The following is a 27,858-nucleotide window of genomic DNA, read 5'->3' as shown; positions in this document are numbered from 1 at the left end:
CCCCCCCCCCGGCTGGGGGCGGGACCCCCGCCCCCCCCCCCAGTCCCTTGCCCCTCGTGTGCAGCCAGCCCTGCCACGGTCACAGCACTCACCGCCCTCAGTTTTGCCCTCTTCTGGCTTTGTGGCCTCTGGTTCCTCATCCATCATAGCAGCCAACGGCTGCAAGGCAGAGAGCTGTCAGGGGGTGCAGAGCACGCAGGGAGGTGGGGGTGGCAATGGGGTGCAGGCTGTGCTGCCAGGACCCTTGGGCATTTGGAGCAACAAGCCAACCCCACACTCACATTTTTCTTGTCATCCTGCCCTTTCTTGCGCTCCTTGTTGGCCATAATGACACCCGTCCGCAGTGTCTCGAACACAGGGTCACTCCTGTTAGCTGCCGCTGGGTCACAGGGATGGTGAGAGGGGATCAGCTGCAGGATGTGAGGAGATGGGGCACCCCGGCATGGGGACAGTACTTACAGAGCAGCTCCTTGACACAGGCGTATTGCTGGTCACTGTAGAGGGGTGAGCTGTATGCCCGGCGAAACCCTGGGGGCTGGAAGGAAAGAGGAGGTCAGAGCATCAACCACCACCCAGACCTGTGGGCCCTCCTGTGAGAGCTGAGGGGGGAGCGGGTGGATGCTGGGGACCCAGAGGGTGACCACCCAGCAGGGGGGTGATGCCTGGGTCCGCCCCTTAGAGCCAGGAAGAGAGGTGGGTCATGGAACCTGGGTCATGCCCACAGGGACTGGGCTGGCCGCTCCCTGCCACAGTGCTTTGGTCTTCCCTGTGAGGAGGTGTCCCAAGCCTGGGGCCGGTGGGAATACTCACGATTTTGCCGAAGCAGCGCTGCATCTCCACGTAGGACTGGCAGTGGTGGTGGATGTTGGTTTTGCAGTTCTTGCACCTCAGGCCAAATTTGTTGTTGACTGGAGGTGGGGGGGGCGGAGGGGTGGAAAGGAGAGGCAATGTGACACTGCAGCTGTGGGGATGGCTGGGCTGGAGCCCCCGCCAGCCTTGGCCCCCAGCCCTTGCCCTGACCATGGCCCCCAGCCCCAGCACCCTCAGGACTCACGGACAATCATGCGGGCACAAACATCACAGAACTTGGGCTTTTTGAAGTAATGATCTTTGAACTTGTGGGGTTTGTCATTGACAAGTTTCTGGGGCTCGGGAGGGGGCTCAGGCTCCTCCTCCTCTTCCTCCTCTTCCTCTTCCTCATAGATGTAGTAGATGGGTCCTCCTGAGGGGCTGACCAGCTCCCCATTGGGCTGCGGCTCTGGTGCCATCTCCTCCTTGGGCTTTCGCTGGAAAAGTTGCTTCAGCTTCTGTAGCTGATGGGGAAGAAAAGGTGTGTGAGAGAGATTGCACACGGCAGGCGTGTGGGGTGAGGCAGGCAGGCAGGCAGGCAGGCAGAGAAGCCAGTGCCTGGCTCCCTGCCCCTTTGCTCTGACCTAGAGACTCCTTCTTCCCCAAGTGGGAGGAGACCCCAGGCATCCTGGGGCAGAAATGCTGTGAGGACAGGGACCCTTCTCCTGGCCCCGTGAAGTCCCCACAAAAGGAGAAACTGTGACTCCTGAGCACCATGTGGATGTGGGCACCCTGGGGAAAAGCCAAGCTGGGAAATGGCTACCCAGTGTCCTGCTGGATCAGGATCCCACCAGGCATCCCTGGCCCCAACAAAGACTGCTGGGGCTGAGGCAGAGAGGATGCTAGAAAGGTGGCTTCCCCCACCCACCCAAGCTGCCCTGTGAGCACCCACTTACCCGGCTCTTGGGTTTCCCACCTGAAGCAGGTGAAGCTGGTGGCTCTGGCACTTCCTTCTCTGTCATGCTATGAAGGAAAAAGAGAGACATCACGTTGGCTGGGGCTGTTCCCACTGCAGGTGCCCAGTGGGGGCAGGAACGGCCAGACCTTGCTGGATGGGAAGCATCTCCCAATCCAGCGCCTCCCTCTGCCCCAGCAGCACCACCTCCTGCCACCCTGCCTGCAGCTCCTGCCCCAGCAAGGGCCAGTGCTGCCGCGGGTGAGTCCCAGGGCACCCGCTGGGCCCTGCTGCACAGGCTGGAGAACGGCAGGCTCCCAGCCCAGCGTGCACAGCACTGCTGCTTGCTCGGTGGATGTGGTGCCAAGTGCTGCGAGCCAGACCCTGGGCTACCTGCATGTGTCCATCTCTGTCTAGACATCTCCATCTCACAATTAAAATGCAAATGGTGCGACTCTTGGCCCCCTAGGACAAGCATGCCTATGATGCTGTCTGGCATCACTGCACAGCCCTGCTTTCTTCTCCACAGAAGCCCTGTGCTACCATGGGGGCAAGATCTGCTCCTGAATCCCCCAAAACATGCCTGATTCCACCTTTGACTGTCAACCATCCCCACAGTCTTTCTACCCAGGCATCACTATTTTTGGCGATACCTAACATGAGGCCCCCCCATGCCCTAGTGGAAACCAACCAGTATGACCGTCAGGGAAACAGTGATGGGGGCTGGGGAGTCCTGGGGCAGGGGGTGCTGCAGAAGCAAGAGCCCTAGGGTCTTGCAGCAATGTGGGTGGAGCAGGGGCCCACAGGGATCAGTGGCCACAATGAGGGGGAGCCGCGCATGGAAACACACTTACGCTGTGTTTGGAGCTCTCGTCCTGCGATGAAAAACCCCGCAAAGGGTGGCCGATGTTGGGGCCCTGTTGGCTGTGGAGCCCCCAGTCCTCCGTGCCGGGCGTGCAGGGAGGGGGCAGCTGCCCCAGTCCCGTGGAGAGTGGGAGTGACAGGCCAGAGGGGAACCGACAGCTGAGCGCTGGTGGAGGCTGACGCTGAGAAATTGGAGCCCATGCATGAGCCAGGAAGGGAGCGGGGTGGAGAGGAGCCACTGGCTATTTGCGTTAGTGGGTTGCTGGGCGTGCCAGAGGCCCACCCACCCCCTGGCATGGGGCAGCAGCAGAGCCGGGGCACACCAAGTGCTCCAGCCTTGATGTCTCATTTGCTCTTGCATTTGAGGCCCCTGCAGCTGGGAGGGGAAAAGGAGAGAGTGGCAGCAGTGGGGTCTCTCTGGCAGCAAATCCTGCTGGTCTGCTCTCCACTGAGACAGGGCTGCCGTGGAGGAGAGAGCTGGGGACCGCATTGTTATCATGCTGCCCTGCAGTGGGTGTCAGGTCGCTGGAGCTGGACACGGACCCCAGTGCCAGAGTCCCTGGACCTATGTCCCTGCCAGGCTGTGGGTGGCAGTGGGGCAGAAGTTTGCACCAAGGCTCGGGTTGGAGCCCACCCCTTCCAGACAGCTCTTACCTCTCCACTTGCACCTGCTCTTGAAGGTGAGATGCTTGCAGATCCAGATGCTGCAAGAGGCTCCAGCTGCTGTGTGCAATGCCATGGTGAGGGTGGTGCCAGCCCAACTCCTGTACCCACAGGGCAGGACACAGCGATACCTGCATCTGTCAGCTCAAGGGCTGCTCCTCTGTAATCAGGAGGAATAAGTTGCTTCCTGGCAGGGGATACAGCTGGGGACACCCTGCGCCCCCATTCTTGCCATTGCACAGCTGCATGGGGCCAGCAGCTGGGAAAAGAGGCTATGAATATCTGACAGGGGGGACCAGCCCCAGGTCAAAGTGCTCAGCGCTCCTCTCCCAGTCTTGGCTCCCAGCCTTGGCAAGCCATGAGCTCACAGCCCTTGCACGTGCCAAGCATGGGGGCAGGACCTGGGCAAGAACACATCCTCCCGTGAGTGCCCCTTCTGCTCCCTGGCTGTCATCTCACGCTGAAGAGGCAGCACAGACAGCCCCTAGCACTGATACTGGCAGAGAACGGGAAAGCAGCGTTAAAGTGATGGACAAGTTTTCTTTTTATATTTAAAAACAACCCCCCAAATAAAATAAAACCAAAAATATCCCCCAAATAATAATCAGATTAAATAAAATGTGCAGTGAACATACCAATCAACACCTGTATGTGCGGTTCAACACAGTGCTTAACAAAACAATATACACAGGGTAAGGTGGGCGGGCACGGGCATCACTCAAAAAATAATAATAATAAAAAAAAAATCAATTTCTTGTCTCTTAATTATGTCCATATAAATATATCCAGGAAGGAGGGCGAGAAGAAGGGAGGGCAGAAAGGAAAAGAGAAGGCAGAGGGAAGTGCCCGCAGTCCAGTGTGCTCTGTGCCCATGCGTGAGCCCTACTGTGAGCTGGCACGCTCCAGCACCCGCAAGTCGTAGTTCTTTTTGGCCACACGCAGCTTGAAGCGGCTGAGGGAGTTGTTGAGGCGGAGGGAGGCATTCTGGGCAGCCAGCGGGCTGGGAAACACGGCCACGATGGTGTATAAGGCAGCAAGGTCACTGTGTCTGCCGTTCTCTGGAGTCCCGTTGTTGTCCCCGCCGCCCCCATCTCCACGGCGCCCCTGAGTCTCTTTGAGCCACTGGATTTTGGCACCAGCCATGGCAAGCTGGGTGAAGAGTTTGTCAGCCTCTGTCCGCGTGATGCCCTCGGGCAGGTCTGTCACCTCCAGCACTCGGCCCAGCACTGCAGTGGAAAGACAGCACATGTCAGCAGCAGCAGATTCTTGGGTGGCAACGGCACAGTGAGAGCTGATGTGTGGACTCCTCACCAGCTCTGGGGGTTGGAGCAGTCACTTCTACTTTGCCCATGAAAGCAGTGCTTTGCTAAGCTGCCCCCACATTAGAAATGTATTTTTTTAAGCCAGTCACTTCTTCCTCCTCAAACTGCCCCTACCATTCTGCTCCCTACAGTGCCCCACCCTGATCCTTTCTGATGCCCACATCCTGGTCCCCACATGGCCTGCTTCAAGAGCAGACTGGTATTTCCCATTTGCCCAGGGCTCCAGCAACACCAAGTCCTCCTTGCTTCCTTTGGCTGGGCTTGGCTTTTCAGTTAGGGCTTTTCCAGGTGCTCTGCCCCATCTTCCTACCCTGATCCTTGATTACCAGGATTGGGAGCTAACCCAGCTCTCCTGCCCTCTGTCTCTGGAAGGGAGAAAGACAGGCTGCACCCACAGAGGATGTCGACATGTGTGGATCCTGAATGTGACACTGTCCTGGGTGCTTCACCCATGGGGAGGATCCCCTTGTGTGCCCAGGCCAGTGTCATGCCAACCTCTTTGCCTCTGCCCTGTGGTACCCAAACACTTCTGCTGCCTCCTGGCTCCAGCCCTGGCTTTTGGGCTTAGCAGAGGGCTGGCTGAATGAATTCTTTGCTAATATTAACATGGCATGTAATGAACATGCCAGCTGCAGGGAGGGGGGCAGCTCTCTGGCAAGCAGCTCTTAAAGGGCCCCCTGCAACCAGCTGCTGTTGGTGGTGGTGACATAGAGGTGACACAGGGGACAAGGCTGAAGCCTCCAGAGAGCCAGTGAAGACTGCATCCCTTCCAGGCTGTTTGGCTCATGCCCAACTAGCAAGTCTTGTATTGCTGTGGGGAGAAGCCAGACGTGCCTCCCCTTCCCTCCCTGATGACCAAGTGGATATCCCCCAGGGCGAGGAACAGGGAGTCCCTTCCCCTTTGGAGAGGAACGATCCACTGGGGATTTCAGCCCTCACAGCCACCCCTGGAGGATCCCAAAGCCCTTTACAAAGATTAGGGCTCTGCAGCTCCTGGCCCCACTGGGAAATGGAAGCATGAGAGGGAAGGGTCACTTGGGAAGGCAATGGTGGGAACAAGATCTCAGGGGTCTGGACACTCACTTTCTGCTGACAAAGAGGAATAAAATCCCAGGAGTTCTGCCAGCTCCACCCACTCCATCGTTTCAACCCTCACAGAGGCAGGAATAGGGCCCAGGTGTCCTGGTGCTCATAACTGACTCTCCAACAATTTCTCCCCACTCTTCCTCAAAAACTTTGATCGGTGCAGGCAGTGTTTACTGGGTTCCTGAGCAACCCCTGTCCTCCCACCTCCCACAGGCACAGCTGACTGGGGCTGGCTCTGCTGCATGCTCCCCTCCCCCTGCAAGCCAGGCCTCAAGCGGGCTGTGGTGGGTGTGTGTTTGTGTGCGTGGGGGAGGCGGTGGCAGGCAGGAACTGCTCTCCACAACCACCCCCAGCAATGGGTTCTGTGGGATGCTGGTGTGGGCAGAGATGGCATCTGGAGTCTCTGCCAATGCCAGCTACACCCATGCAGTGGGGACTAGTCAGAGGGCAAAAGGGGAACTGCTTGAGGAGGGTCACTTGCCTACATCACTTGTCCCAAGGTCAGTGGATGCTGACTTGAGGGCCTGTCTCTTGCTCCGGTTTCCATGTTTCATTCCAGTCTGCCCCTTAAAGAATAAAAATGGTAGCGTGTCACCTGAGGAGACACTGTGGCCTCACAGTGCCCACAGAGCATCCTGGGAGTGGGGGGGAAGACCAAACTTGACTAGGCCATGGCTGTGAAGGGGAGTGAAGACACCTGGATGAACCTTGCACGCCCTGGCACCTTTGAGGTGACACCATGCTTGGGTAAGTTAGATGAGAACAAGGCACAGCCATGGCTCCAGGACACTCAAAGGATTTGGGACTGACACTGCTTCTGGGCAAAGCTGGGAGCAGGATGAAATTTCAGCCCAGTGCCAGGCTCTAAGGAAATCCATTTACAATGGCAGCTCTGCCGGATGGATGGCAAGAGCGTGGGGTAGGCAGCCTGCTACCTAGTCAAGAGGTGCCCAAGCACAGGGCACAGTGTGAGACTTACTTCTTAACTACTCCTGGGCCCTGCCCAGAGAGGGGTTGTCTAGGGGGAGTGGAGGGGGGCGGTCTTGCTCTGCTCCTAGGACAGTGAAAGAGTGGATGGGTGGGGGTTTGGCCCAGTTTTACCTGGTGTGCATTGTAGTTGGGCTGGTTGTGGAGCAGCGGTGGGGGACAGATAGACAGATTATACTGCAGCGGCTGGCCCAGCAGTGAGTAGCGCCCATCACCTGTAAAAAGGAAGCAAATGTTGGTAGGGGTCTGAAGAAATCACAGGAAAGACCCGGCCCTGTGCTGTCCCCACTCCTTCCCCTTACCTTGTGCTGGGCCCATGGGCCGGGGAAACTGTGTGAGGACAGGGAGGGGGCTCAGCCCCGTGCAGACACTGTTGAGGTTGGTGACAGGAGACGGCGTCGGGGATTGGGTGGGCGACGTGATGGGGCTGTTCAGCTGGGTGCTGGCCTGGGGGAGGGAAAGTGTTAGACAGTCCCAATGCTTGTGACTGGTCCCACACCTGTCTCACCACCATGGGATGAACCCAACCCCATCTCCCAGCCCATCCAGACAGCACAGATGCTGGGGTCCTCTCTCTCCCACCAGGCTGCTCCCAAAAGATGAGCTGCCTGCTTCCCAGTCCTCTCAATACCTGAGCACTGGTGTCTGGGTTGTACAGGTCTCCTGGCTTCTGCCCCCGCTGGTCCAGGCTGTAGTACTTACAGTGGCTCCACTGCACCACAGGGGGATTCTGGGGGGCCTGGGGGCCATTGGGTACATTCAGCTGCATCACAACCACGCCAGGGCCTGATGGAGACACCCCTGGGGAGAGACGACAGCAGCAGTATTGCCCAGGCTCTGCGCACTGCTGCTGCTGCTTGCTGTGGGACAAGAGGCAGCCTGCCTGTCTGTGCAACTTTGCACTCTTCCCTACAACACCCCCTCCGTACTCTCTCCTCTGCCACTCCTGCCTGCCCAGGTGGGTTGAAAAAAGGCCCCACCAAGACCCGGTCAGGATCCCTCTCTGATATCACAGCTTACATCAGAGAGTGATGACCTTTAATCCAGGAGAAATGCGAGCAGAGGGGACAAGTTGAAGGCAACTCGGGTGACCTCTCTAAGCATCACAGCAAAACTTCAGGCAAAGGATCTAATCACAGAGCTGGGCGCAGAGCTCCAGTATTCTGGTTCCAGCTCTTGCACCAATTCACCAGGCCCCAGCTCACTTCCCTGCAGCTGGGAGAGGATGCAGGAATCCTGATGCTCCTCTCATCCACAGTGCTCCCTGGTCCCATGAGCTGCCCTGGTGACACTAAGCCGCGTTGCCAGCAGAGGGAGTCCGCAGCCCACAGCAGCTCCCTCTACCCGCTCTTACCCTGCCTGCCCATCATGGCAAGGAGATGCCAGGCACAGGCCAGCATCAGCCTGGAGCAAAGTCACTGTGCCACGTCCTGATAACTCCCAGTAGGCTGTGGGTAAGACTAACGAAACCCATTGCACAGAAGCTGCCACTTGGCTGTGAATTGGCAGCTCTGTTTACTGCAGCCCCTACAAAACCTGATCTAATCTGTGCAGAATCAGTGCCAACCCTGACTGATGGCCCCTCTTACCTGAATACTGCTGCTGCATCTGTGGTGGGCTGCAGGGTGATGGGGACTGTGGCATCTGATACTGTTCAGACCCAGGCGGCTGAAGGAACCCCACCGAAGGGCTGTGAAGCAGAGTGTGCTCTAGTGAGGTGCTGGTGATGGAGGGAAACAGCCTGCCCATCTGTGCAGGCAACCACCAGCTCCCTCAGTACTTGAGATGGCTGGAAACACAGCTGCCTCTGGAGGAGCACAGGAAGCACTGCATGCTGCAGGACAGCCGTGTCCAGGAAGCACTTACTACGGGAGCTAGGATTGGGCAAGCTCAAGAGATGACCAGCATCTATGGTGCTCAGCCACCTCCTCTAGCTGCAGGAGTAGGATGCTATGCCCTTTCAGTAGGGCAGCAGGACCCCTTTCTCCCCAAGGCAGGCCAGAGAAACAGAAGCTTTACCTGGTGCCATTCTGCTGGGCAGTTGGGATGACGCTGTAGTAGATGGGCACCCCTCCAGCCTGAAGCCCCCCTTGAACAGACTGGCTGGCTGGTACAAGCACTGGCTGCTGGAAGGGCTGCTGGACCACACTCTGGGACTCACTGGCCACGGGAACCTGTGCAGGGAGGAAAGAAGCAGCCCTATGGAATGACAGGTAACATAGAGCAGCAGCAGGGAGAACTGGCCCCAAAGAGACACCAGCAAGGTCCATACAAGGTAGAAGAGATGCCAGACGGTTGTCTACTGCAGCCCAGAGCAATCTTGCCCAGGCAAGGGCAGCCCCTCCCAGCTCTTCTGCGAACACAATGGCAAAGGGACCAGCCGCGCTCAGTCCTCCTTCTCAAGACATGTCCCACACAGATTCAGATGAGTTCGTGCCCTCCCCAAGCTGGCAAGCATGCACTATCTTCTCAAGGCGAATGTCTCTGTCTTTGGCTCCATCACTCAGGCACAGAACAGGCCACTCCCTGCAAGGCCTGCACAGCTGAGGCCCCCTCCTCAGCAGCCCCTCATCGGAGAGCAACTGATGCCTACCTGGTATGAAGGCAGTGGAGTGTACTGGACCATCAGGCCTTGCATCTGGCTCCCCATACCGCTCCTCTGGCTGCTGAGAAGGCCAGGGGGCTGCGCCTGCTGCACTCCCATCATACTCTGCATCTGGCCCCCCATGCTGTTCCTCTGGCTGTTGAGGAGCCCGGGGGGCTGTGCCTGCTGCACTCCCATTACACCTTGGTATGTTTGCTGCTGGTTGGACATCATTGGCTGTAAACCTGTCAGAACAGGGTTTAAATGGAACAGCTTCCCAGCTGGCCACAGGAGACAGCCTGAGACTTGGCATATGAGGGCTCAAATCCTGCTTTGCCCCCACCTCTTGCTAAAGAGTGGGAAAAGGGTTTCCTTTATGGCAGATGTAAAAAGCCCTGACAGAAACTCCTGGCTATAAATCCACCTTGCAGCACCTCAGTGCAAGCTACATGCTGAGAGGGAGGGAAAAGACTAAACCAGCCTTTGCAGCCAGGCCAATTTTCAACTTTCCTTTGCACAGTCAGGAGACGCTCTATAGTCAGCAAGTCCAGCAAAGAGTAGGAGACAGGGAAGAGCAGCCTGGCCCCAGACAGTGCATGGGAGGTCCTTAAGAGCCAACAAGAGTGGAAGGAAAGGGAAATATGCCCCCTCCCCGCTTCTACACCCCCTTACCAGGCTGCTGGGACTGCTGGGGGAGCTGTTGAGTGCGCTGGGAGCTGTAGGCCACTGGGTGACTGAGAGATCGGTATTGCTGGCTGGAGTTCGGGTACTGCCCAGGAGGGTAGTATGAAACCTGAATCTATCAGAATCAAGAAAACACTGTGATGAGAACACAAGAGGGAGTGGGACCAATAAAGCTGGTCCCCCAGGACCAGTTTTCTCTCTCACCTGGCCTGGCTTCTGCCGAAGGAAACCAACCAGGGCTTTGGCTCTGGCCAGATGATAGCTCCTCAGGGAACCGCAGCCCCTTCCCGCTCCTCCCAGCCTCCACATCCAAGCCTTTCCCAGCACAGTAGTGCAAGAGCACAGTAGGCACAATTCTCATCACAGCTCAGGGGAACAATCCTAGAGGTCATAATGCCCTGCGGGACCCCAAAGAGAGCTTAGAGGTGTCAGCCCTGAGTCTGGTCACTGTCCCTCCCCCAACACTATGAGCCAGGAATGGCCAGAGTGGTCCCCAGATAAGTGCCTTGTGAGCTCAGAAGGACAAGGGGGCAGAGATCATCCTGTGCCTAGCAAGGGTGCGTGCCAACCTGAAGCTTGGACCCCTGTGTATGATCCATCACAAATGAGCAGCAGAAAAAGAGGGGACCTACTCTCAAGGAACTGTTCTCTGGACTGCTCCCCAGCAGCCCCTTGCCTGACAGCTTTGGGCCGAGGTGCACATCCCCTCCAGGCTTGCGCATGTCCTTACTTGCTGGGGAGGCTGAATGTAGCCCTGGGGCTGCAGCACCTGCTGTGTGGGGGCCGTGTGCCCTGAGGCGGAGTAGTTGGAGGTGGGAATGGGCTGCCCAGGGGTTGCCATGATGAATCCTGTCTGCTGAGGATGCTGGGAGATGAGGGATGACTGGAACATAGCCGAGGAAGGATCTGGTGCTTCCGTAGAGCCCTGTCGGCTGAGGCTGATCTGCCCAAAGGGGTTGCTGAGTTCGTCGGCCTGCATTGGGGATAAATGGGAAGGATGGAGGAGGACAGCATGTAGGACAACAGCATGTAGGACATAGCTCTGCTGAGCAGATTGCAGACCCCTTCTCCCTACTCTGTATGGAGGAGCTCACCCAAGAAAGGTCCCCAGAAATGAGCCACAGACCAAGAGCATTCTGCAGGACAGGGGCTAGGGGCATGCGAGCTGCTGGGGGGTGCGAATGCTCAGCGGACACTGGTGACATGCGGGACCCCACACAGGCAGGGGTGGCCCCAGCACAGAGGCCGTGTCCCATGGGGCGTGCTGTTCCCGAAAGACCCGGCGGAGACAACACAGGCGCTGACTGAGACCACAGGGCAGCCATGGCCCCTGGACCCCAGTGCTGGGCACAAGCGTCGCTTCCTGGTGGAGCTCTGGGCTTGGCACTTGCTCTTCCCCAGGCTCTTTCCAACATCAGCCACTCCAGCAGTGCCCGGCCCTGGTGGTCCCACAGCCTCAGAGGCATGCCACTGCCTTGACCCCACTGCAGCACAGTGCCTCCATGAATCCCAAACCCACCGGGTGCAGTGTCCGCAACATACCTGATTAGCAAAAGCTCATACAACACAAACACAGCACGAGTAGAACAGAGACAGTGAAGAAGAGGAAATGGGGTTTATACCAAGTTGTACTGCTGGGGTGGAGAGACTGGCAAGAGGACTTGGGGGCAGGAGCTTGGAGAATACTGAACAGGCTGCAGCGCTGGGACCGGCTAAGACCAGCAGAGAAGGGAGTGGAGGAGAGAGATTTGGGTGGGAAAAGGGTGGGGAGGGGGAAGGAAGGATAGGAGGAAGGAGAGAAAGAAGGAACAACAAGGTTAGTCAACTGAGCCAATTGCAAACACACAGAGCGGGGCACTGCAGAGGGTTGGAAAGCATGGAGACCAGAATGGGGGAGCATTCATCTCTCTGTGAAGACACACAACCCAGCCAGTTGCTTTGTGGAAGCTGTGAAGGCTGACCATGTCCACAAAGCAGCTCTTGCCTGGCATGAACAGTGACACAAGTTCACAAAGGCCAGCTATGGCCAACAGCAGCAGGAGAGCCACTTCCCCTCACCACAACCTTTGTGTCTCTCCCACTCCACTGCCCACCTGTGTGTGGCACTGACTCCCAGCTCTCTCTGCAGTGCTTCTTGGCCTTTTGTGCTGATAATGTCTTTTCTTCACTCTTGCCTTCTGTAGGGGCCCCTCTCACTTTGTCACTGAGAGGACCTGCTGATGCCTGTTTATGACAACACCTAACTCAAGAACCACATACTGTGCTTTGGGCACTGAACCTGTAATGGTCAGTACTGGACTGGTTTTTTGATCATTTGATTTGACCTTTGGTGAAACAGAAGGTGCACGCACATGGGGGACAGTGCATTTTCAGACCTTTCACATGAACACATGAAAAAAGTTTTTCCAGGACCTAAACGATTAAAACAGCTGAACAGTAGAAGATACAAAATAAAACCCCAGCAAGACACAGTGATCCTGCACAAGCTCCAGAAGCCTACTGTGTGTTCAAACCTCCCACCCAGGGCACTGTGCTCTGTCCCATGCCATGCTACAGCTCCAGACAGACACTCCTGCTAGCCTTAGCACTGGACCCTGGCTACCTCAGGGAGACACCTCATCTGTAGAACTGAGATGCTTCCCTTGAGTCTCAGTATCCTCTGCAAACAGACCACAACCTGGAGCCAGTCCAGGGCCCAAGAACTACAAGCTCCCCCCATCCTCATATAGACGGCAACAGACAGCAAGGAGCTGTTCGTGTTATCTGCAGTAAAAGCTGCTCGAGGAGGCTTGTTTCCTCCTCCCATCCCAGCCCATTGAAAACACTCAGAATCATAGAACAGCCCAGGTTGGTAGGGACCTCAGAAGACCATCTGGTCCAACCTTTTATGGGAAAGGGAGCCTAGATAAGATTATCTAGCACCCTCCCTGTCCAGTTGCATCTTGAAAACCTCCAGCGTAACTCCAGTGTAACTTGCAGTTCTCTGTTGTAGAGAGAGAGATGAGACGATGCACCAGAAAGGATCCCTATAAAACTCATAGGCAGGCTGAGGTCCAGCACTGACATGCTGCTCTGAATAGGGCAGGATGGGAAGGTACTGAGGATACTTCCCATGTGCACTGCCCAGGTCTGCACCCACTGAACACGAGGCAGCTTTGCTCTCCAAACATGCCCACCAGGGCTGGCTCCCATCCCTTCCCCAGTCCTGCAGTGATACAGGGGCAGCTCTTGTGCTGTGTTTTTTCACAGCCTCAGGAGCAGAACAAAGTATGTAGGAATGACAGCGCTGAGTGCTTTCCAGAGGGCTCCATCCTCAGAAATAGCCCTGCAGGCTGTGGAACATCACTTGGATTTAACTTGGGGAGGGTCTGGAGAATACACCCAGGCACAGTTCCAGGTCTGCCTCTTCCCAGGACATCAGGTGACCAGCCACTGGGGAGCTCAAACCCAACTACTGTTTGTGACAGTCCTTCACCAGGAGGGCAACTGGTTCCAGAACATAACCCTGCCACTCAGCAAAGGGCTACAGATCCCTTGCCAGGAGGGCTGCTGGCCCAAGCAGATACAGAAGAGGCTGGCAAGTTGAGATGTTGCACAGCATGATACTCAGGCACAGCAAGGCCCCCGACCTTCTCCTGCTCTCTGCCAATAGCATAGAGGGACTGTCACTCCCTAACAGGCAGCAAGTGTGAGGACACCCAAAACCCACTGGGCAAGTGTGAGTCCAGAGCACCCTGGGTGTATGCTGGCTCTGCTTCTACCTCCCTCCTGTGTGCCCAAGGAGCTTACCGAGCCCAGGATACTGTGCAGCAACTCACCTGGGATATCATGTGGTTACTCATGGCTGGCTGCTGCTGGGCTGCAGGTGGAAGTCCTTGGGGCTGCGGTGGTGGCTGTTGGGGTGGCTGTGGTTGAGGCTGCTGGGCTGTGCAGGGTAGGAGGCCACGGCTGGGCTGTGAAGAAGGGGATTGGCTGCATGCTTCAGGGGCACCTAGTACCAAACCTTGAACAGAGAAAGGCATGGCAGGGTTGGTACCTGGGAGAGAAAAACATCGATTCATTGATGGGAAGGGCGGGGGGTAGATCCTGTCACTATCTCCTGCACTGCAGCCAGACTGCATTCTCTGCTGTCCACATGGGAGCTTCCACGGGGGACAGGGTGAGCAGGTTGCAGGCTAAGTCACTAGTTTGCCTCTGCTTCACAGCAAACCAAGGTGTTCACACCCTCAGGACTCCAAGTGATTGTACCCCTCTCCTCTCCATGTCCATGTCCATACACTGACCCTCCACAGCTGGTCACAGCATCTTCTTCTCCCCCTGACCCGTGCATGCCCTGCTCCACCCAGGGAAGACCAGGATGCAATTCTTGTTCCAGACTATGGCCACGAGTTGTATAGCTGTTATTCCCAAGAGTGTGCTCTCTTCCCTGACCCCAACCTAGCACCCTTACTCCAAGTGGACAGCCTACACAGCGGTCCTCACCCACAGCTCTCAGGTAGTTGTTGTTTGTGTAAACCTTCAACACTACTCAGAACTGCAGGAAATTAAAAGGCCAATGTCAGGCTCACATGATGAATCTAGCTGGCCTCTGCCCACAGGACAGTGCATGCTTGGTGCAGGTGCTGGCAGGGTTGGCACAGGGTAGTAAAAACACATCTGTGTTGCAACTGATTCTTTGGAGGGATGTGCCCTCTGTCTTGTCTGGAAAGCACCAGGCACAAGTCAAGGCCTTCTATAAATGCCATGGGCCTTCTGCAGGGAAGAGGAATCTGGCTGTTAACAGCAGCACCTGCCTGGCGGAGGGCTCTCCACTCCAGCATGAGGCAGAGATTACAAAAACAGGGAGCTGCCAGATACACTCACATCAGCTCAGTACCGTAAACCAGTCTGTGGAAAGAAGCTAGAGAGCTGTTCCCAGTCACAGCTCAGTTCTGCAGCTAGGCATGGCCCCTGCTTGGACACTAATATGTCATGATGATCTGTTCGAGTGCTTGCCCAGAACAGAGAGGGAAGTGAGGGAATCCTATTTTATGGCCACATAGACCCAGCACATGCACATCTTTTGAGTAAAAGGTTAGGGGATGGCAGGCTGAAAGCAATTCCTTCCCATGGTAGGAAAAATGGTTAGGAAGGAGTGCGATACATGCTGCAGGACACCCAGCTGGGAAGTGCTCTCCTCAGTATTTCAGTCTTACTTCCAGAAGTAAAAGGGCTGTGAAACTATTGCTTGATGCCCAGTAGCTACTATTTAACTAATTCTGCCTCTGATCTACTGCATTTCAACAGCTAACCTTCAGGTATTCCGCTAAGGAGGTCTGTATCATCAGCCACACGGTGCAAAGAAGGAAAGATTTTGCTGAAAGTTGCCCAGGGGCTGAATGGTGAGATGGGAAAAGAGCCCCAGAGTCCTAAGCACTTCCTCCCCCACAGAATAAACATGAGGATATGGAGGGTGGTTTGTTTGTTTTTTTTCCCCCCAAGTGAAAATTCCTTTGCTTCCCCCCCCAAGACGTTTTTAATCACTCGCCATTATATAAAGCCTGGAGAGCAACTGGCTTCTGTTCCCAGGGGAGACCTGGAGGAAAAATACAGAAAGAGCAAAAAAGCAGATCCTCTCCTGCTCTGCTTTGCACACGGCTGGGACAGATCTTCAAATAACTGCTCCCATCAGTTGATGAATCAGTCCCGGAGGTGGTTGCAATAATCAAAGTAAGTGCAGCCCTGAGCACAACGGAAACAGGGTCCCAAGAGATGATGTAGGCACCTTCAAACTGCAAGATGAACGTGTGGTTTTCAAGGCCAGCCTGGGTGCTAGAACAGCAGCCTGGCTGCCTTTTAGATCCATCACTTTTATTTGAAAGGATTCTTGTGGAGCAGTCTAATCACTCACAAGCCTCCCCTTCCCATTAAAATGACAGCTCTCAAGCATTTGGGGACCTGCTGCCTACCAGTGAGAGCGCAGGAAGCTAGACAGTGAGACAACACTGGATTTTGCTCATTCATATTGCACAGCAATTGTAACCAGCTACCATATGGCTCCTCAGTTATCACTGGACCATTAAAATGAGAGCAAAGACCTGTGCTGCCTCTTCCACAAATGCCTTTCACAAGCAGTCAGTTGAAAATAAAGGACTCTGCTCCCCACTGATAGAAGGGCTGGTGCCCTGCCAAGTGCAACACACATCCTCTCAGGAAGCTGTTGTCAGTAACAGATTACCAGTGATGCCCCACAGTAACATTCTCCATGCATGGGCTACCCTTTGTGTTACCTAGATGGAAAAGGAAGAACCGATCTGAAGCAGGCAGAGAGACTTGTGATCCTAATTCCCTTTGGCACTCCTGAAACCTTGAGCTGTATTCAACAGCTCTTGAAGAGCTGCAGGCCCAGCTCCCTGCTGTTATATTTGCTCTCAGGGGTATAGTGAATCATTTTGAGAGAACATCGTAGGCAGATACCAATTAACGCAGTCTTTATCTGATGAGATCGACTAATTGGTGACACCCTTCCCTGGACCTCCTTTGTTGGAAAGCAAGGAAAAGTGCCAGATGGTTCACCCTGACTAAGTCTCCTTAGGGCTGTGAGGGATTCTGGAGAGCAGAAAGGAATGGCAACATAACTTGCAGCACAGCAGGAGAGAGAAAACAACAGAAAATTGGTAGCTTGAGTTCCAGGGTATGGGACTAAACAATGTCCTTTGTCTTAGATAACTCTGCTAAAGGGAAGGAAGATCTGATGGTGAGTATTGAAAAAGCAGATGATGAACCAACTGGCATATCCCTGCCCAGGTACTGAAAACATTCAGATGATGCCAACCATGTCCCATTTTAACCAGAGTCACTGACCAGAGCATCATGAGCCCCAGTCCCCCAGCCCGAAGACTATGTCTGCTAGGTGCCTTTTGGCAGAAGGTGTGCAGGGGCAACAATACAGTACCTGCCCGGGACGTTCTGCTGGCAGTGCTGCCTTTGCTACTCCCGATGCTGTCCCCCCGTGTCAGGATGGAGATGCCACTGAAGCTGCTGGCTTTGGTAACAGGTGGTCGCAGGTTACGGATGGAGCCATCTGAGTCTGTGCTGCTCCATGGCCGAGGCTCCAGCGACTTTATCTCGCTCTCTGTGCTGCTCTGGCGGCTGCCTGAGGCCCGGTTCAAACTGTCCCGGTTGCCCCTGCAGAGACCGGAGGAGTTAGACCGCACCTCCAGTGGAAAGGGACAGCAGCAGGACCTGCAGGTGCTGCATCAGTACTGCCACACCAGGGTGGTGAGCCCAGTCAGCAGCTGGCTCTGTGACATAGCATGTTAGCACTTTGTATAAGGATCTGACAGCAAACACACACCCTGGGTCACAGCCTTCTTGGGCATGCACTGTGAAGACCCAGACACTGCTGATCTTCCTTGGCGTGTGTTGAGAGCTGGCTCCCAGCCCTTTTCCCTAGCCAGATCCCAGCCTGGAAGAGATGCCAGCAGGGTCAGAGCATGATCCCTTGCTAAAGCCCTCCTTGTCTCAGAACAGGGAGCTTTTAACGGAGGCCTTGAGACAAGGCTGATCGAGATCTTGCAAGACCACTTTCCACACCAGCCCTGGTAAGGCTTTCTGCCCAGATGGAACAGCTACATGTTGGGATATTGCAATGCTTAGAGCTGTGCTTCCACTGATCACCCTCCCTTAGCCCCAGGCCAGGTCTGGCCACAGCAGGTCTTTACGTAGTATCAGCAAAACATCCCAAGCAGTGAGCCTGGTTTATCAGCCCAGCTAACGATCATAAGCACAGTAATGGGTTCCTGGGCCTTCGCTGGGGAGGAATGATGAGGAAGGCAACACTGGAAGAGGTGCTCATACAATGCTGCAAGCTGAGCCTGGCAGCAGCTCCACGCAGTTGTGGAGGGGAAAAGATAGGCATGGAAGGAACTTCTGAGGTGATGTCCTGGGCTGCTGGGAGCATGTGAGAGCCAAAGAAAATACATCTCTTGGAAAACCAGTACAATGATTATATCCCTAAAGAGGTGAAGGAATTGGATTATGCAGCCTCAAACCCCAAATTACAGTTGACCTAACAAGCATCACTGTCAAGCTCTTCGGCTCTCTCCAACCTAAACTCTGAAGGCTGCTCCTGGGATGTTCAGAGAGGTGGGGGCAGTGTTTGTGTCTGGAGGGACGGGGCATGTCATGGCTTTTGTTCTGACTCAGCTGCAAACTCTGGTTCCCTGAGACCCCAGACTCCTCCAAAGCTGATTACTGCTAACCCAGCAGCATAATGGTTCTGCTTTTTCTATGAATGCCCTCCAAACTCCAGGCACACTACCACACCCTTGCTCTCTGACAGCACTGCCCTCGCAGCTTCAGCCATGCCTTTCTCTCCATTAGCCTTACTACAGCCTGTTTCCAAGTGTGTCCACCAGCAGAGAGCTCTCTGCAGTCAGATCTGTGCTTCAGCAGCATTAATACAGGGCTTCCAAGTGAGTGAAACAGACAGCTGTGTTGCTCTGAATGCCGGGCTTTGAGGGCGGTAAGTCTCTGGAGTTCACACAGACATCATTTCCAGCACCACCACTGAGGGAACCGTGATCTCCTCAAGAGCTTGTCTATCTCTGTCCAGAGCTCAAAATGGTCCCAAGGCCCACATATCCTCCCTCTCCCCACTATGGGAACCACAAAAAAGACAGCAGGTTAACCAAGCTCTTTAGGGACTGAGCACAACAGTCAGAAAAGCTCCTAGCGCAGCCCTGGCTGCAGCTCAACTCCTAAAGCTGCAATCACATCAGCAACAGGTTGTTTTGCCACTTGCTGGGTGAGTTTTACTACAGCCTCATGGCTGATCTGAAAACTATACCACCTGCCTCGAACACCACTGCCACAAGCAGACGCCAGGCCACAGTCCCTGTAACTGTGCTGAGGACACTTTATTTTCCACGACAGTGTCCCTCCAAGGACAGCCTGAGCCATGTGACGGACTGAGGAGAGGGGCAAAGCTGTTCCTACACTAGCTTAGATCTTCCTGTCCTGTTCATACACAGAGATACTTCATCTCTAGAGCTTTGGCTATTAAACGAGAGGACAGCAGGCATGAGGGTCTCTCCATTTTCATCCTGTTCTTTATCCTCATACCTTCAGCAGCCTCCTGCAGCAGGGGTCTGTGCAAGGTGGCTCATCAGGCTAACCCTATCCTTCCAGCCCTTTCATCCATAGGAAAACTACTTAATAAGAAATTGCTGCTCAAACATGTTCCCAGTGCCCTCTGCAGCATACTCTGGTTGAAATGGAAGCTTGAGACACTTCATTGCCACCATTAAGTAGTCCAGCCTTTATAATCAGTGATTAGGGACAACCCCACCTTATCTGGATGCTGATCCTGTCACTGTAAGAGCAGGGGCTTTCCTATCCTTTTGGGAAACAAGAGGCAGAATGGTTTGAAAACTGCTGGAATCCTCTGGCTTCCCCATTCCTCCCTGCCATTCCCACCTTCCACCCCTCCATTTTAATTGATGAATCAGAAAAAAAGGGCTCAGAAATTGATGTTGCAAAAAATACAACTTCAATAACTTCACAAGCAGCCATGCATGGGGCAAACTTACTCAGCAGGACAATGTACAAAATAAGTCACACAGAGATACCTAAAAATCTGCCTCCGTTTGTGAGAACTAGAAGAAAAGCCTTCTTTGGAGATTCTGTCGGTTAACATCAGAAAAAAGCATCATTATAGAGTCATGCAGTCCTCCATAGAGAAAGCCAGAGATACAAATAATGTCTGCTAAACAGCACTAACCTGCTGTCGGTGAGATATCCATTCTGGCCAGTCTGGAAGCACGGAAAAGACATGGAGATGGGAAGAGAAGGAAAGAAAAGGCAGACTTAGTAACTTTGAAAGCAACAAACCCAGGCAATTTCAAAGCAAAGAGGAGCAAAGCACTAACAGTACGGGAGTCAGACACAGTTTGTGTTGTGCACCAGTTACATGGTCGCTCAGGAGTCTTGCTGAGCCTTCTGCACACCAGTCCCATTTGACTCTCCATCCAGGCCCACTAGGAACCTTTCCTGATACCTATGACCCTGAGATCTCTCGAGAGTTTACAAATCTGAGCCCTCAGCTCTCTACTTCATTGCTCTAAGGCAGCTTTGATGGTAGCTTTGTCAATGAAAAAATCAAGGCTAGACATACAAGGGTCCTTATTTGCTAAATGCAGGCACAATTATCAGAGCCGTGAAAAAAAGGCAGAGGGCTCAAAGCCAGCCCAGCCCATCCTGTGATAGTCACCCCTGCCTCTGGAAGTCATATGCAAAGCATTGGCTCAGCCCATGAACACAGAGCAAGGTAAGAACATGCCCACCCAGTGTTGTGCTAACATGGGACAGCACCTGCTCTAGTCCAGGACTATAGGCAGAGCTGCTTAGTAACATGTCTGGATGGCTTTGGGCCTGTGCATGTAAGACAAATCCATGATCACAACTGGCTGGAGAGTCATCAGCTGAAGCCTGGTGACTTGACTAGGGACTCAGCACAGTGACTGCCTTAACATCCTCCTTGAGCAGGCACATGGCAATTCCCATTAGGACAAGTGAAAGGTGTTGTCCCCAAGATGCTCAAAAGCAGCAGGCAAGAAGCTGGACTTTGAACGTAATCCATGGCAGACGGGCACTTGGAATCGTCCCTGATTCCATTGTTTGCCACTTGGCACAGCATGGAGAGCTGCCTCCAGCTGGCAGACAGTACTCAACACAACAGAGCACAGCAGCCTCTCTGAGCCAGACATGAGCAAGGAACATAGCTCTGGCTCAGAGGAGTTCCACGTAGGGAGCAAAGATCTCAAGGAAGCAATAACCAAGCTGGACACTTCCTAACAAAGACAATAAATGTACTGCCCAGATTTATCCTGTAAAGGCACAGAGCCCTGCCTGATACTCCAATGCCAGCACTGCTTGGTCAGGAGGTCAAAGCTGCAGCACTGGACAGAAGCTGGGGAAGACAGCTGCTGCTCCTTTCAGGTTCATTGATTGATTTGCTAGTCATCCCAGAAATGCCACTGCATAAGCTTATAATCTTGCTGGGCAGCAAGGAGCAAAACTGCCTCCTCTGTCAGTCCCCACAGGCCTATTGCCCCTTGAAACAGGCAATTTAGGGAAGGAGCAGACTGGGGAGTGGAGGTGTGGCTCCTCTACCTCAATGTCTTAGACATCTTTGTTAGGAGCTGGAATTCAATGGTAGATACCAAGAACACTGGGAAATTTGTAGAAAAGGCAATGACGAGATCTGACCTCTTAGTATACTCAAGGACACCTTCAGCCACAAAGTTCCAGGAGGGTACCTGGCAAGTGAATCATCCAAGCTTACCTCTCGTGCAAATATCCGCTCCCTGACCCGCTGATACTCTTCCTCTCGCTCTTCTATAGATTTGCTCCTTCTCCCATCCTGCAAGGGGAGTCTGATCTGAAGGGACAAACACATCTCAGCGGGTCAGCAGTTGCCAATGGGAGCAGAGGGCGCAGTCAGCTGCTGATATTTTTATGTAGCAGTGTAAGTGGATGTGGATTACGGAGTGTGTGCATGATGCCTGGATGCAATGACACAGCCTCTGCCTTTGAACCTACCTTCTGGACACCTATGTCTAGGGATGAACATCCTGGAGGTCTTAGTGCACTCCACCTCCTGGATTAAGCACAACCACTCTGCCTGAACTCTGCCTGATTCGGAAAGGACAGATCAGGAATATCACCATGTGCTTCTGAAAGACAGTCTGTTCCCAGGGGTCAAAAGCTAAAGGCCACTCTTTGGAGCATATGCCAACACAGCAAACTCCTGCTCAGTCACGGATTCTGTGCTTCGTGGGTAGCTGCATCACCTGCAGAATGCCACCATGGGGAAACCAGAAACTGATACCGATTGCAATGACCAGCTCCCCGTCCTGATGACTTAAGTTCAGAAACATGACCCAAAGCAAGGGATAGTGGTATGCTGGGGCGATGTAAAGATGGGAGCTACAAGAGCAAAGAGCATGAGATCCCTGGTGAAGAGGTCTCCTGTCTCTTGCTCCGTTTTAGACGTTCAAGATTCTGTCTGACACAGGCTGGGAAAACAGCCACAGATGAACAAGCTAGCTCTGCGTTACGGGTATGGTGCCACCTGTGACAGCCCGATGGCAGCCAGAGATTCATGATGGTTTTTAGCTCCGATGACTGGCAATGCTGCTGAGCTCAAAGTGTTTCATTTTGCCGATGGTTTGCTTCCAGCAGCACCGCGAGGTCCTGACGACTTCACAGCTTGACTCGCTGCAAACCCCGGGGAGGGGTAGGAGAGATGCTTGGCAACACTCAGCTCTGTGGCATTTCCAAAGAAACCTTAGCAAAAGGCTTCACCTTAAAGCCTGGCCCAGCCACCAGTTGATATTCAGGGTACAGAAAAGTACCCCCCATAGAACCCACACAAATTCTTCATGCATTTCCACAGTATTTTGTAAAGTTTTCATGATATATCTAGATGCTGCTGCTTGGGTGGGGTGGAAGCTTCTATTAAAGGTTACTGCAGGAAACCCAAGAGAAATTCAGAGTTGTTCTCATCTTAGAAAAGTCGCATTTGACTTTCACAAAGTATGCAGATACCCCATTGCCACCCCTTACCTGATTATCATCTCGGTCCATGCTGGTATCATCTCGTTTTAGGATAAACCTCTGCGGGAACTCTGCATTCTTCTCATCTTTGATGTGCTCAGAGAACCTCTGCTCGGGGCTGCAGGAAGAACCAGCCCTTGTTAGAAGGGCAAAAATGGGCATAGAACTGTCTTCATAAAACCACTGCTTTGCAGGAAGCGAGGGGGTGCGCAAAGACGTTTGTTGTGTTAAATCTCTCCTCTGTCTGATAGCAACAAGAGCTCCTGCCCCTTCTCTGAGAACTAAAGAGAGCTAGGAAGGGCTTGCAAATACATACACCTAGGACTGGAAGTGAAGGATTCTTCTCTTCTAGAGAGGGGACCTGCCCTTCTTATGGAGGCAAAAAAATGTGGTGTGGAATTCATCCTGCTCTGGACCATGCCAGGGCTCTGTGTCTGGGGATCATGTAGCACCATGCAGGGAGGGGAAGGGGATGCCAGCCCAGTTGTTCTCCCTCCCTCCGTCCCTCCCCCCTCCTTACATTCGTGTGTTACTGGTCTTGTTGATAATGACCGCCTTCCCGGTTTGGTCAACATTATGGTCCATGCCGAAGTAGGCAGCTACCCGGTGCAGCAGCATCCTATGGTATGAGGTCATCTGAGGGAACTTCTTAAACTGATTGCTGAGAAGAGGGGAGAAAGCATTAGAATTTAGAAGGCCTTGAAACACATAACGATAATCTGACACCAAAAGAGAGATCAAGGTCAGAGATGCCTTAACCAGATCCCAGATCAGACCATGCCACCTATTCAAAGCAGTCATGACTCAAGTGCTGCTTCTTACACTGAGTGTGAGCATGGGCTTATACTGCTTTTCCAGACAGAGTTGGACTGATTCAAGGGCTCAAGTTGAATAGGCCTTTCCTGAAACAAGACCAGCTTGTGCAGAAATGCACGTTTGTTTCTAAGCAGGAATAGGAGCCAGAATTAGTACTTATACTGCAACTTCTCTGATCCTATTAGATAAAGAAGTTTGCAAGCTCTGCTGCAGACACCTATTCTATCTCACGTTCTGGGATGTGAATCCTGCCCCGGTTTCTCCACCCCCAATTTACGCTAGGAAGAGAAGCACAATGGCACTAATCTCCTTCACAGTGGATCTGGTGTTAAAGCAATTGATACCAAATCAATGTGATACTCAGAAACCTTGTGTATGGGAGGTGGAGGATGTACAACAGAACAGGCCTCCTAACCAGTGTGTCCAAAAGACACCCTTCTCCCCTGGGCGCCCAAGCTCCTAAACTGTAAGTTACAAACCTCTTTTGCTTGACACAAACTGATGATCACTTACTTGTTATCACTAATAAATTCCAGAATCTCCTGTTCTAACTTTAGTAGCATCATTCTATCCCTGTCAAGAAAAGAAAAGGGAAAAGGCCACCTTTAGAGACAGTGAAACACAGCTTTCTCTGCTTGGTACCCCCCCCTCCCTGCAACAGAGAAAAGTCACAAATACCTGGAGCAAGCAACACTATTAACCAGGCTTCACACATCCTCCACAGGAATGAACTAAAAAAATCCAAATTTTTTCATATATAGTAAATTAATTGCCAGATTTTTTTCAGTTTAAAGTTGTTTTGCTAACAGTGCTTGGCTTTTGGTAATACTGAATGTCTGCTCTGCTGGAAGCTCCACTGGTAGAGGCTCCAGCTTTGCTATTCCTATGCCAGCATTTGGCTTGATTACATTTATTACTGACACAGCAGCGGTTCCTTTAGAGGTTGGTATTTGACAATCATTTACAGAAAGGGTTTTAAAGCAATCAAGATTCCTTCCTGCTTGCATTCAAACAAATTATTTTTCCTCTTTCTCTCTCTCCGTAATACACAATTACATGTTTTGATTGACTGCAGTATATAAAATTACAGTTGTGCTTTTTGTTTCTACACTGCTCTAGTAACGCTTTCTGAATTCCAAAAAGTAAAACATACTTTCAGGTACTTTCTTTAGCTGCTGTAGTATCCCTCCTCCCAAGATGCATGAATACATACATACATATACATACATGCACACAAACACCATGGATTTAAGAGTCAATCAAAGAAGCATTGGTCGCCAGGTACTCCCTCCCTTAACTCCATCAGCAAGTTGTTTTACTGACTAGGGACCTACCGTGGGTTTTTTTTCAGTGTATTTACTAAAAATTCATGCAAATCTATTCCAGTGGAGTCTGTATATTCCTGGCTGGAATCTGAAACAACAACAGCAGCAGAACAAATTAACAAAACACTGCAATAGAATAGACTGAAGGGAAGAGGTGTGTGTCTCACTGCACGCATGAGGATGATGTCCCCACATTGCTGCCAGAGGAAATTCAGCCTCATTCTCAGCACCGACTATTCACAACAGGAAGAGGGGAAGAAAAGCCCACCTTGTTACAGAACTGCACAGGTTGGGACCCATATCACCTGGGCTCAAGTCCAGTTTCTAGCACAGGCTCTGAATGCAACCTCTAGGTCAAGTTTCTCAATCTGTAAAATAGGGACTGTATACCCTTTCCCCTGCAAGCAGCGGGAGGATCAGTATGCTAAATGCAAGACACTATGAGCACAAGGCCCCATTAGGAGGATGCCAGAGAGAGAGAGATCAGGTCAGTTCATGGAAGGAAACCTTGCCTCTAAAACCAACCACTCAGAGCACACTCAGGATATACCATGCTGTTACAGGAGGCCCCTGCAAGTGTAGTATACCATAATTCTGTACAAGCAACTTCTGCACCTTTGATCCCGCAAGCTATTTAACTGGAAAGCCCTGCTGGCCGTTCTTCCCCTCTCCCCACACCCTTTTTAATTTAAAAGTAATCGCAGAAAAAACAGTAAATGAAACTGAATCTGCACCAGTGCAGAGTTGCTGTCTGTACAAGGATTTCAGGTGCAATTTGCCCACCAGATTAAATGTGTATCTTTTAGCCATTTCTATGCCTGAAAATCATACAAGCAGGATCATACAGCAGAAACTTAGCTCACCTCCTTGCAACCTCACATCTTGCTACCTATGGCAGGTTTTATAAAATCAAATCTAAACTGAAAGGAGAAGTTTATACAGTGGGTCTTCTTGGGCTTGCAACTGCACCTTTAAAAAGCTACCAGATCACTATAAACTATGCAGGAAGCCTGCAAGTCTGTTGGGGCACATGCCAATCTAGAGAAACCCTCCCCCTCCCTCCCCATGTTTTGCTCCAGAAAGGATGTTATAAAAATGAGACATTCCTGTACAGTCATCAGCAGAGATAACCGCTCTGCTTCCAACAACTGTACCACTGGCCAGCAGAATCCTCAAAGTGGATAAGACAGGACCTGCCCTGTTCAAACAAGCACCTGACCTCGAGACAGCATTTTCCTTGGTGCCTTTTCTTTATTCTTGTCTTTTTCTTCTTTCTCAGCCCCATCTTTCATGGACTTTTCCTCTTCCTTGTCAGAGGGGCAGCTAACGTGCAACTGAATGATGTCCTGGAACAAAACAAACCAGGCTGGTCTGAGTCACTTGGACACTCCCTGGAATCACTGCCATGGCTGGAGGTGTTGGTAGCTGAGAAAGGTATCATTTCATAAGAGGCCCCATTCTGAGAGCAGACAAAGCAGTCTCTCTCCCCACCCTCCTCCCAACGAGAAGCCTTCGTCAGGCTCTGAGGGGACTCTCAACAGCATTTGTCACTGTTGAAAACCTGCCTCGCCTGGATCACCTCAGAATCTAGGTCACACACTTCCCTGTTTGAAGCTGATAAAATGATATTACATTTTGGATTCCGGAATGCCTAAGGTGAGGTACATCCTGCACTGTTTCAGTAAGACTCTACCATCTAACCTGGAAAGAGAAAGGGCATGGGGAGCAAAAAGCATATGTGGTATGATGAGTGGTCCCTGTGCCACATGGGGCTTTCTGATGTTCCTTTTCACCTCCTCTCTTGAGTTGCAACTGCCCAGCATGGCCTGAGGATTCACTCTGCTCCATGGAAAGAAATGTTAAACACCAACAGGATTGTCAAAGGCAATGTCAGATGATGCACTGCTCAAGTTCAACTTAAAACTGACTATAAAACCACTACCCTTTGTGCCAGCTGATCTTTCCCCATCCTTCTGCCTTTACGCTAGTGCGGTTCCGTGGCAACACCATGTGTGCTTACGGTTGCTTTAAAAGTCCTCCTAGTGACCCTACAGTTCTAAGTGAAACCCAAACAAAAGACAGGAAAGCAGCCTCTGGAGCTGGGAGCCTCAACACAAGGAAGGCTTAGAGGCCAAGTACCCCATTCACCACAAGGGTGAGGTGGTATGGGCAGCACGCAGCCCTGGCACAGGCCAGGTTTGTCCTTGTCAACGGAAAGTAGTGTAGAGGTCTCTGATCTAGCACAACAGACCTAAGCTGCTGACTCTGCCCAGTGCGGTACTACATCAGCTCAGCGAACATGGGCTGTAGCTAGCCACAACCTGCTCTGCAGTGAGCCACCTCAGATCGCCGCACACTGCACCATCCTGTGCTTCTAAAGCTTGTGTGGGCAGAGAAAGCTCAACCCATCTGTTCTTGCAGGGCAGACAGGTTCTCAGCACCTCCCTGACTGCTGCCCACCTTCAAGCTTCAGCTTCTCTGTCACTGCCCGCAGTGATAGGGATCATCTCTGCAGAGCACTGCATATCACTTCTCTGTGAGCTGACTGCTTTCAGTCACTGCAGCCTGAACTGCAAGGAAAGGGCTTGCATGAAAACTTCCTTCCCATGGCCAAAACCCCAGGGGCTTTGTGAAGGTGAAGTGTCATTCCATTTTCGGTGGCATAAGCCTGCACAACTTGAGTAGTTGTGGGTGCCCAGTGAGTTGATGCAGATGATTCCTTGTAAGAGAAGGTTTGTGACTGTACACATATGAGCAGTGCTCACAGGCATGACTGCTTCCCTCAAGAGCCACCTCTTGTGGGAAATTCTTGGCTCTCAGAGCACAAGCCCACGACAGGACATCAATTCCAGCAAGACATGGCTTTTCTGGGCTTCCACACTCCACAGCTGTCCTGGTTTCCGCAGGGATAGAGTTAATTTCTTCCTAGCAGCTGGTACAGTGCTGCGTTTTGGATTTAGGATGAGAATAATATTGATAACACACCATTGTTTTAGTTGTTGCTAAGTAGTGCTTACGTTAGTCAAGGACTTTTCAGCTTCCCATGCTCTACGGACTGAGAAGGCTGGAGGTGCACAAGAAGCTGGGAGGGGGCACAGCCAGGACAGCTGACCCCAACTGGCCAAAGGGACATTCCATACCATGTGACATCATGCTCAGTACATAAACTGGGGGAAAGCTGGC

The 27,858-nt window shown here is 52.7% G+C and overlaps 2 protein-coding genes across 9 annotated transcripts in view; both read right to left on the bottom strand.

Annotated features, from left to right (window-relative positions):
- Positions 1 to 2,749, bottom strand: part of STAC3 (SH3 and cysteine rich domain 3) — a 4,998-nt gene extending 2,249 nt beyond the window's left edge. Inside the window, exons 1-7 of one of the 4 annotated variants that reach the window (XM_009334158.1) lie at positions 2,599 to 2,749; positions 1,746 to 1,812; positions 1,055 to 1,313; positions 811 to 908; positions 460 to 535; positions 282 to 379; positions 93 to 174 (exon numbers count right to left, since the gene is read on the bottom strand). In XM_009334158.1, coding sequence (XP_009332433.1) covers positions 93 to 174; positions 282 to 379; positions 460 to 535; positions 811 to 908; positions 1,055 to 1,313; positions 1,746 to 1,811 — 679 coding nt within the window. In that variant the 5' untranslated portion in view covers position 1,812; positions 2,599 to 2,749. The remainder of the gene's footprint in view (positions 1 to 92; positions 175 to 281; positions 380 to 459; positions 536 to 810; positions 909 to 1,054; positions 1,314 to 1,745; positions 1,813 to 2,598) is intronic. The other 3 variants (XM_009334159.1, XM_009334160.1, XM_009334161.1) reach the window with 3 other exon arrangements.
- Positions 2,750 to 3,905: 1,156 nt separating this feature from the next.
- R3HDM2 (R3H domain containing 2) overlaps positions 3,906 to 27,858 on the bottom strand; it is a 27,398-nt gene continuing 3,445 nt past the window's right edge. Inside the window, exons 4-24 of one of the 5 annotated variants that reach the window (XM_009334152.1) lie at positions 25,895 to 26,021; positions 24,685 to 24,763; positions 23,864 to 23,923; positions 23,055 to 23,195; positions 22,544 to 22,652; positions 21,261 to 21,356; positions 19,698 to 19,729; positions 19,546 to 19,599; positions 16,869 to 17,101; positions 13,753 to 13,970; positions 11,557 to 11,646; positions 10,665 to 10,907; positions 9,923 to 10,049; positions 9,260 to 9,495; positions 8,686 to 8,840; positions 8,256 to 8,356; positions 7,298 to 7,467; positions 6,969 to 7,113; positions 6,781 to 6,881; positions 6,161 to 6,245; positions 3,906 to 4,497 (exon numbers count right to left, since the gene is read on the bottom strand). In XM_009334152.1, the coding sequence (XP_009332427.1) occupies positions 4,154 to 4,497; positions 6,161 to 6,245; positions 6,781 to 6,881; positions 6,969 to 7,113; positions 7,298 to 7,467; positions 8,256 to 8,356; positions 8,686 to 8,840; positions 9,260 to 9,495; positions 9,923 to 10,049; positions 10,665 to 10,907; positions 11,557 to 11,646; positions 13,753 to 13,970; positions 16,869 to 17,101; positions 19,546 to 19,599; positions 19,698 to 19,729; positions 21,261 to 21,356; positions 22,544 to 22,652; positions 23,055 to 23,195; positions 23,864 to 23,923; positions 24,685 to 24,763; positions 25,895 to 26,021 (2,946 nt within the window). In that variant the 3' untranslated portion in view covers positions 3,906 to 4,153. The remainder of the gene's footprint in view (positions 4,498 to 6,160; positions 6,246 to 6,780; positions 6,882 to 6,968; positions 7,114 to 7,297; positions 7,468 to 8,255; positions 8,357 to 8,685; positions 8,841 to 9,259; positions 9,496 to 9,922; positions 10,050 to 10,664; positions 10,908 to 11,556; positions 11,647 to 13,752; positions 13,971 to 16,868; positions 17,102 to 19,545; positions 19,600 to 19,697; positions 19,730 to 21,260; positions 21,357 to 22,543; positions 22,653 to 23,054; positions 23,196 to 23,863; positions 23,924 to 24,684; positions 24,764 to 25,894; positions 26,022 to 27,858) is intronic. The other 4 variants (XM_009334153.1, XM_009334154.1, XM_009334155.1 and 1 more) reach the window with 4 other exon arrangements.

The sequence above is a fragment of the Pygoscelis adeliae genome, unplaced genomic scaffold (assembly GCF_000699105.1).
Source record: "Pygoscelis adeliae isolate BGI_AS28 unplaced genomic scaffold, ASM69910v1 Scaffold591, whole genome shotgun sequence".
NCBI lineage: Eukaryota > Metazoa > Chordata > Aves > Sphenisciformes > Spheniscidae > Pygoscelis > Pygoscelis adeliae.
This window is presented reverse-complemented; position numbering and strand designations above follow the sequence as displayed.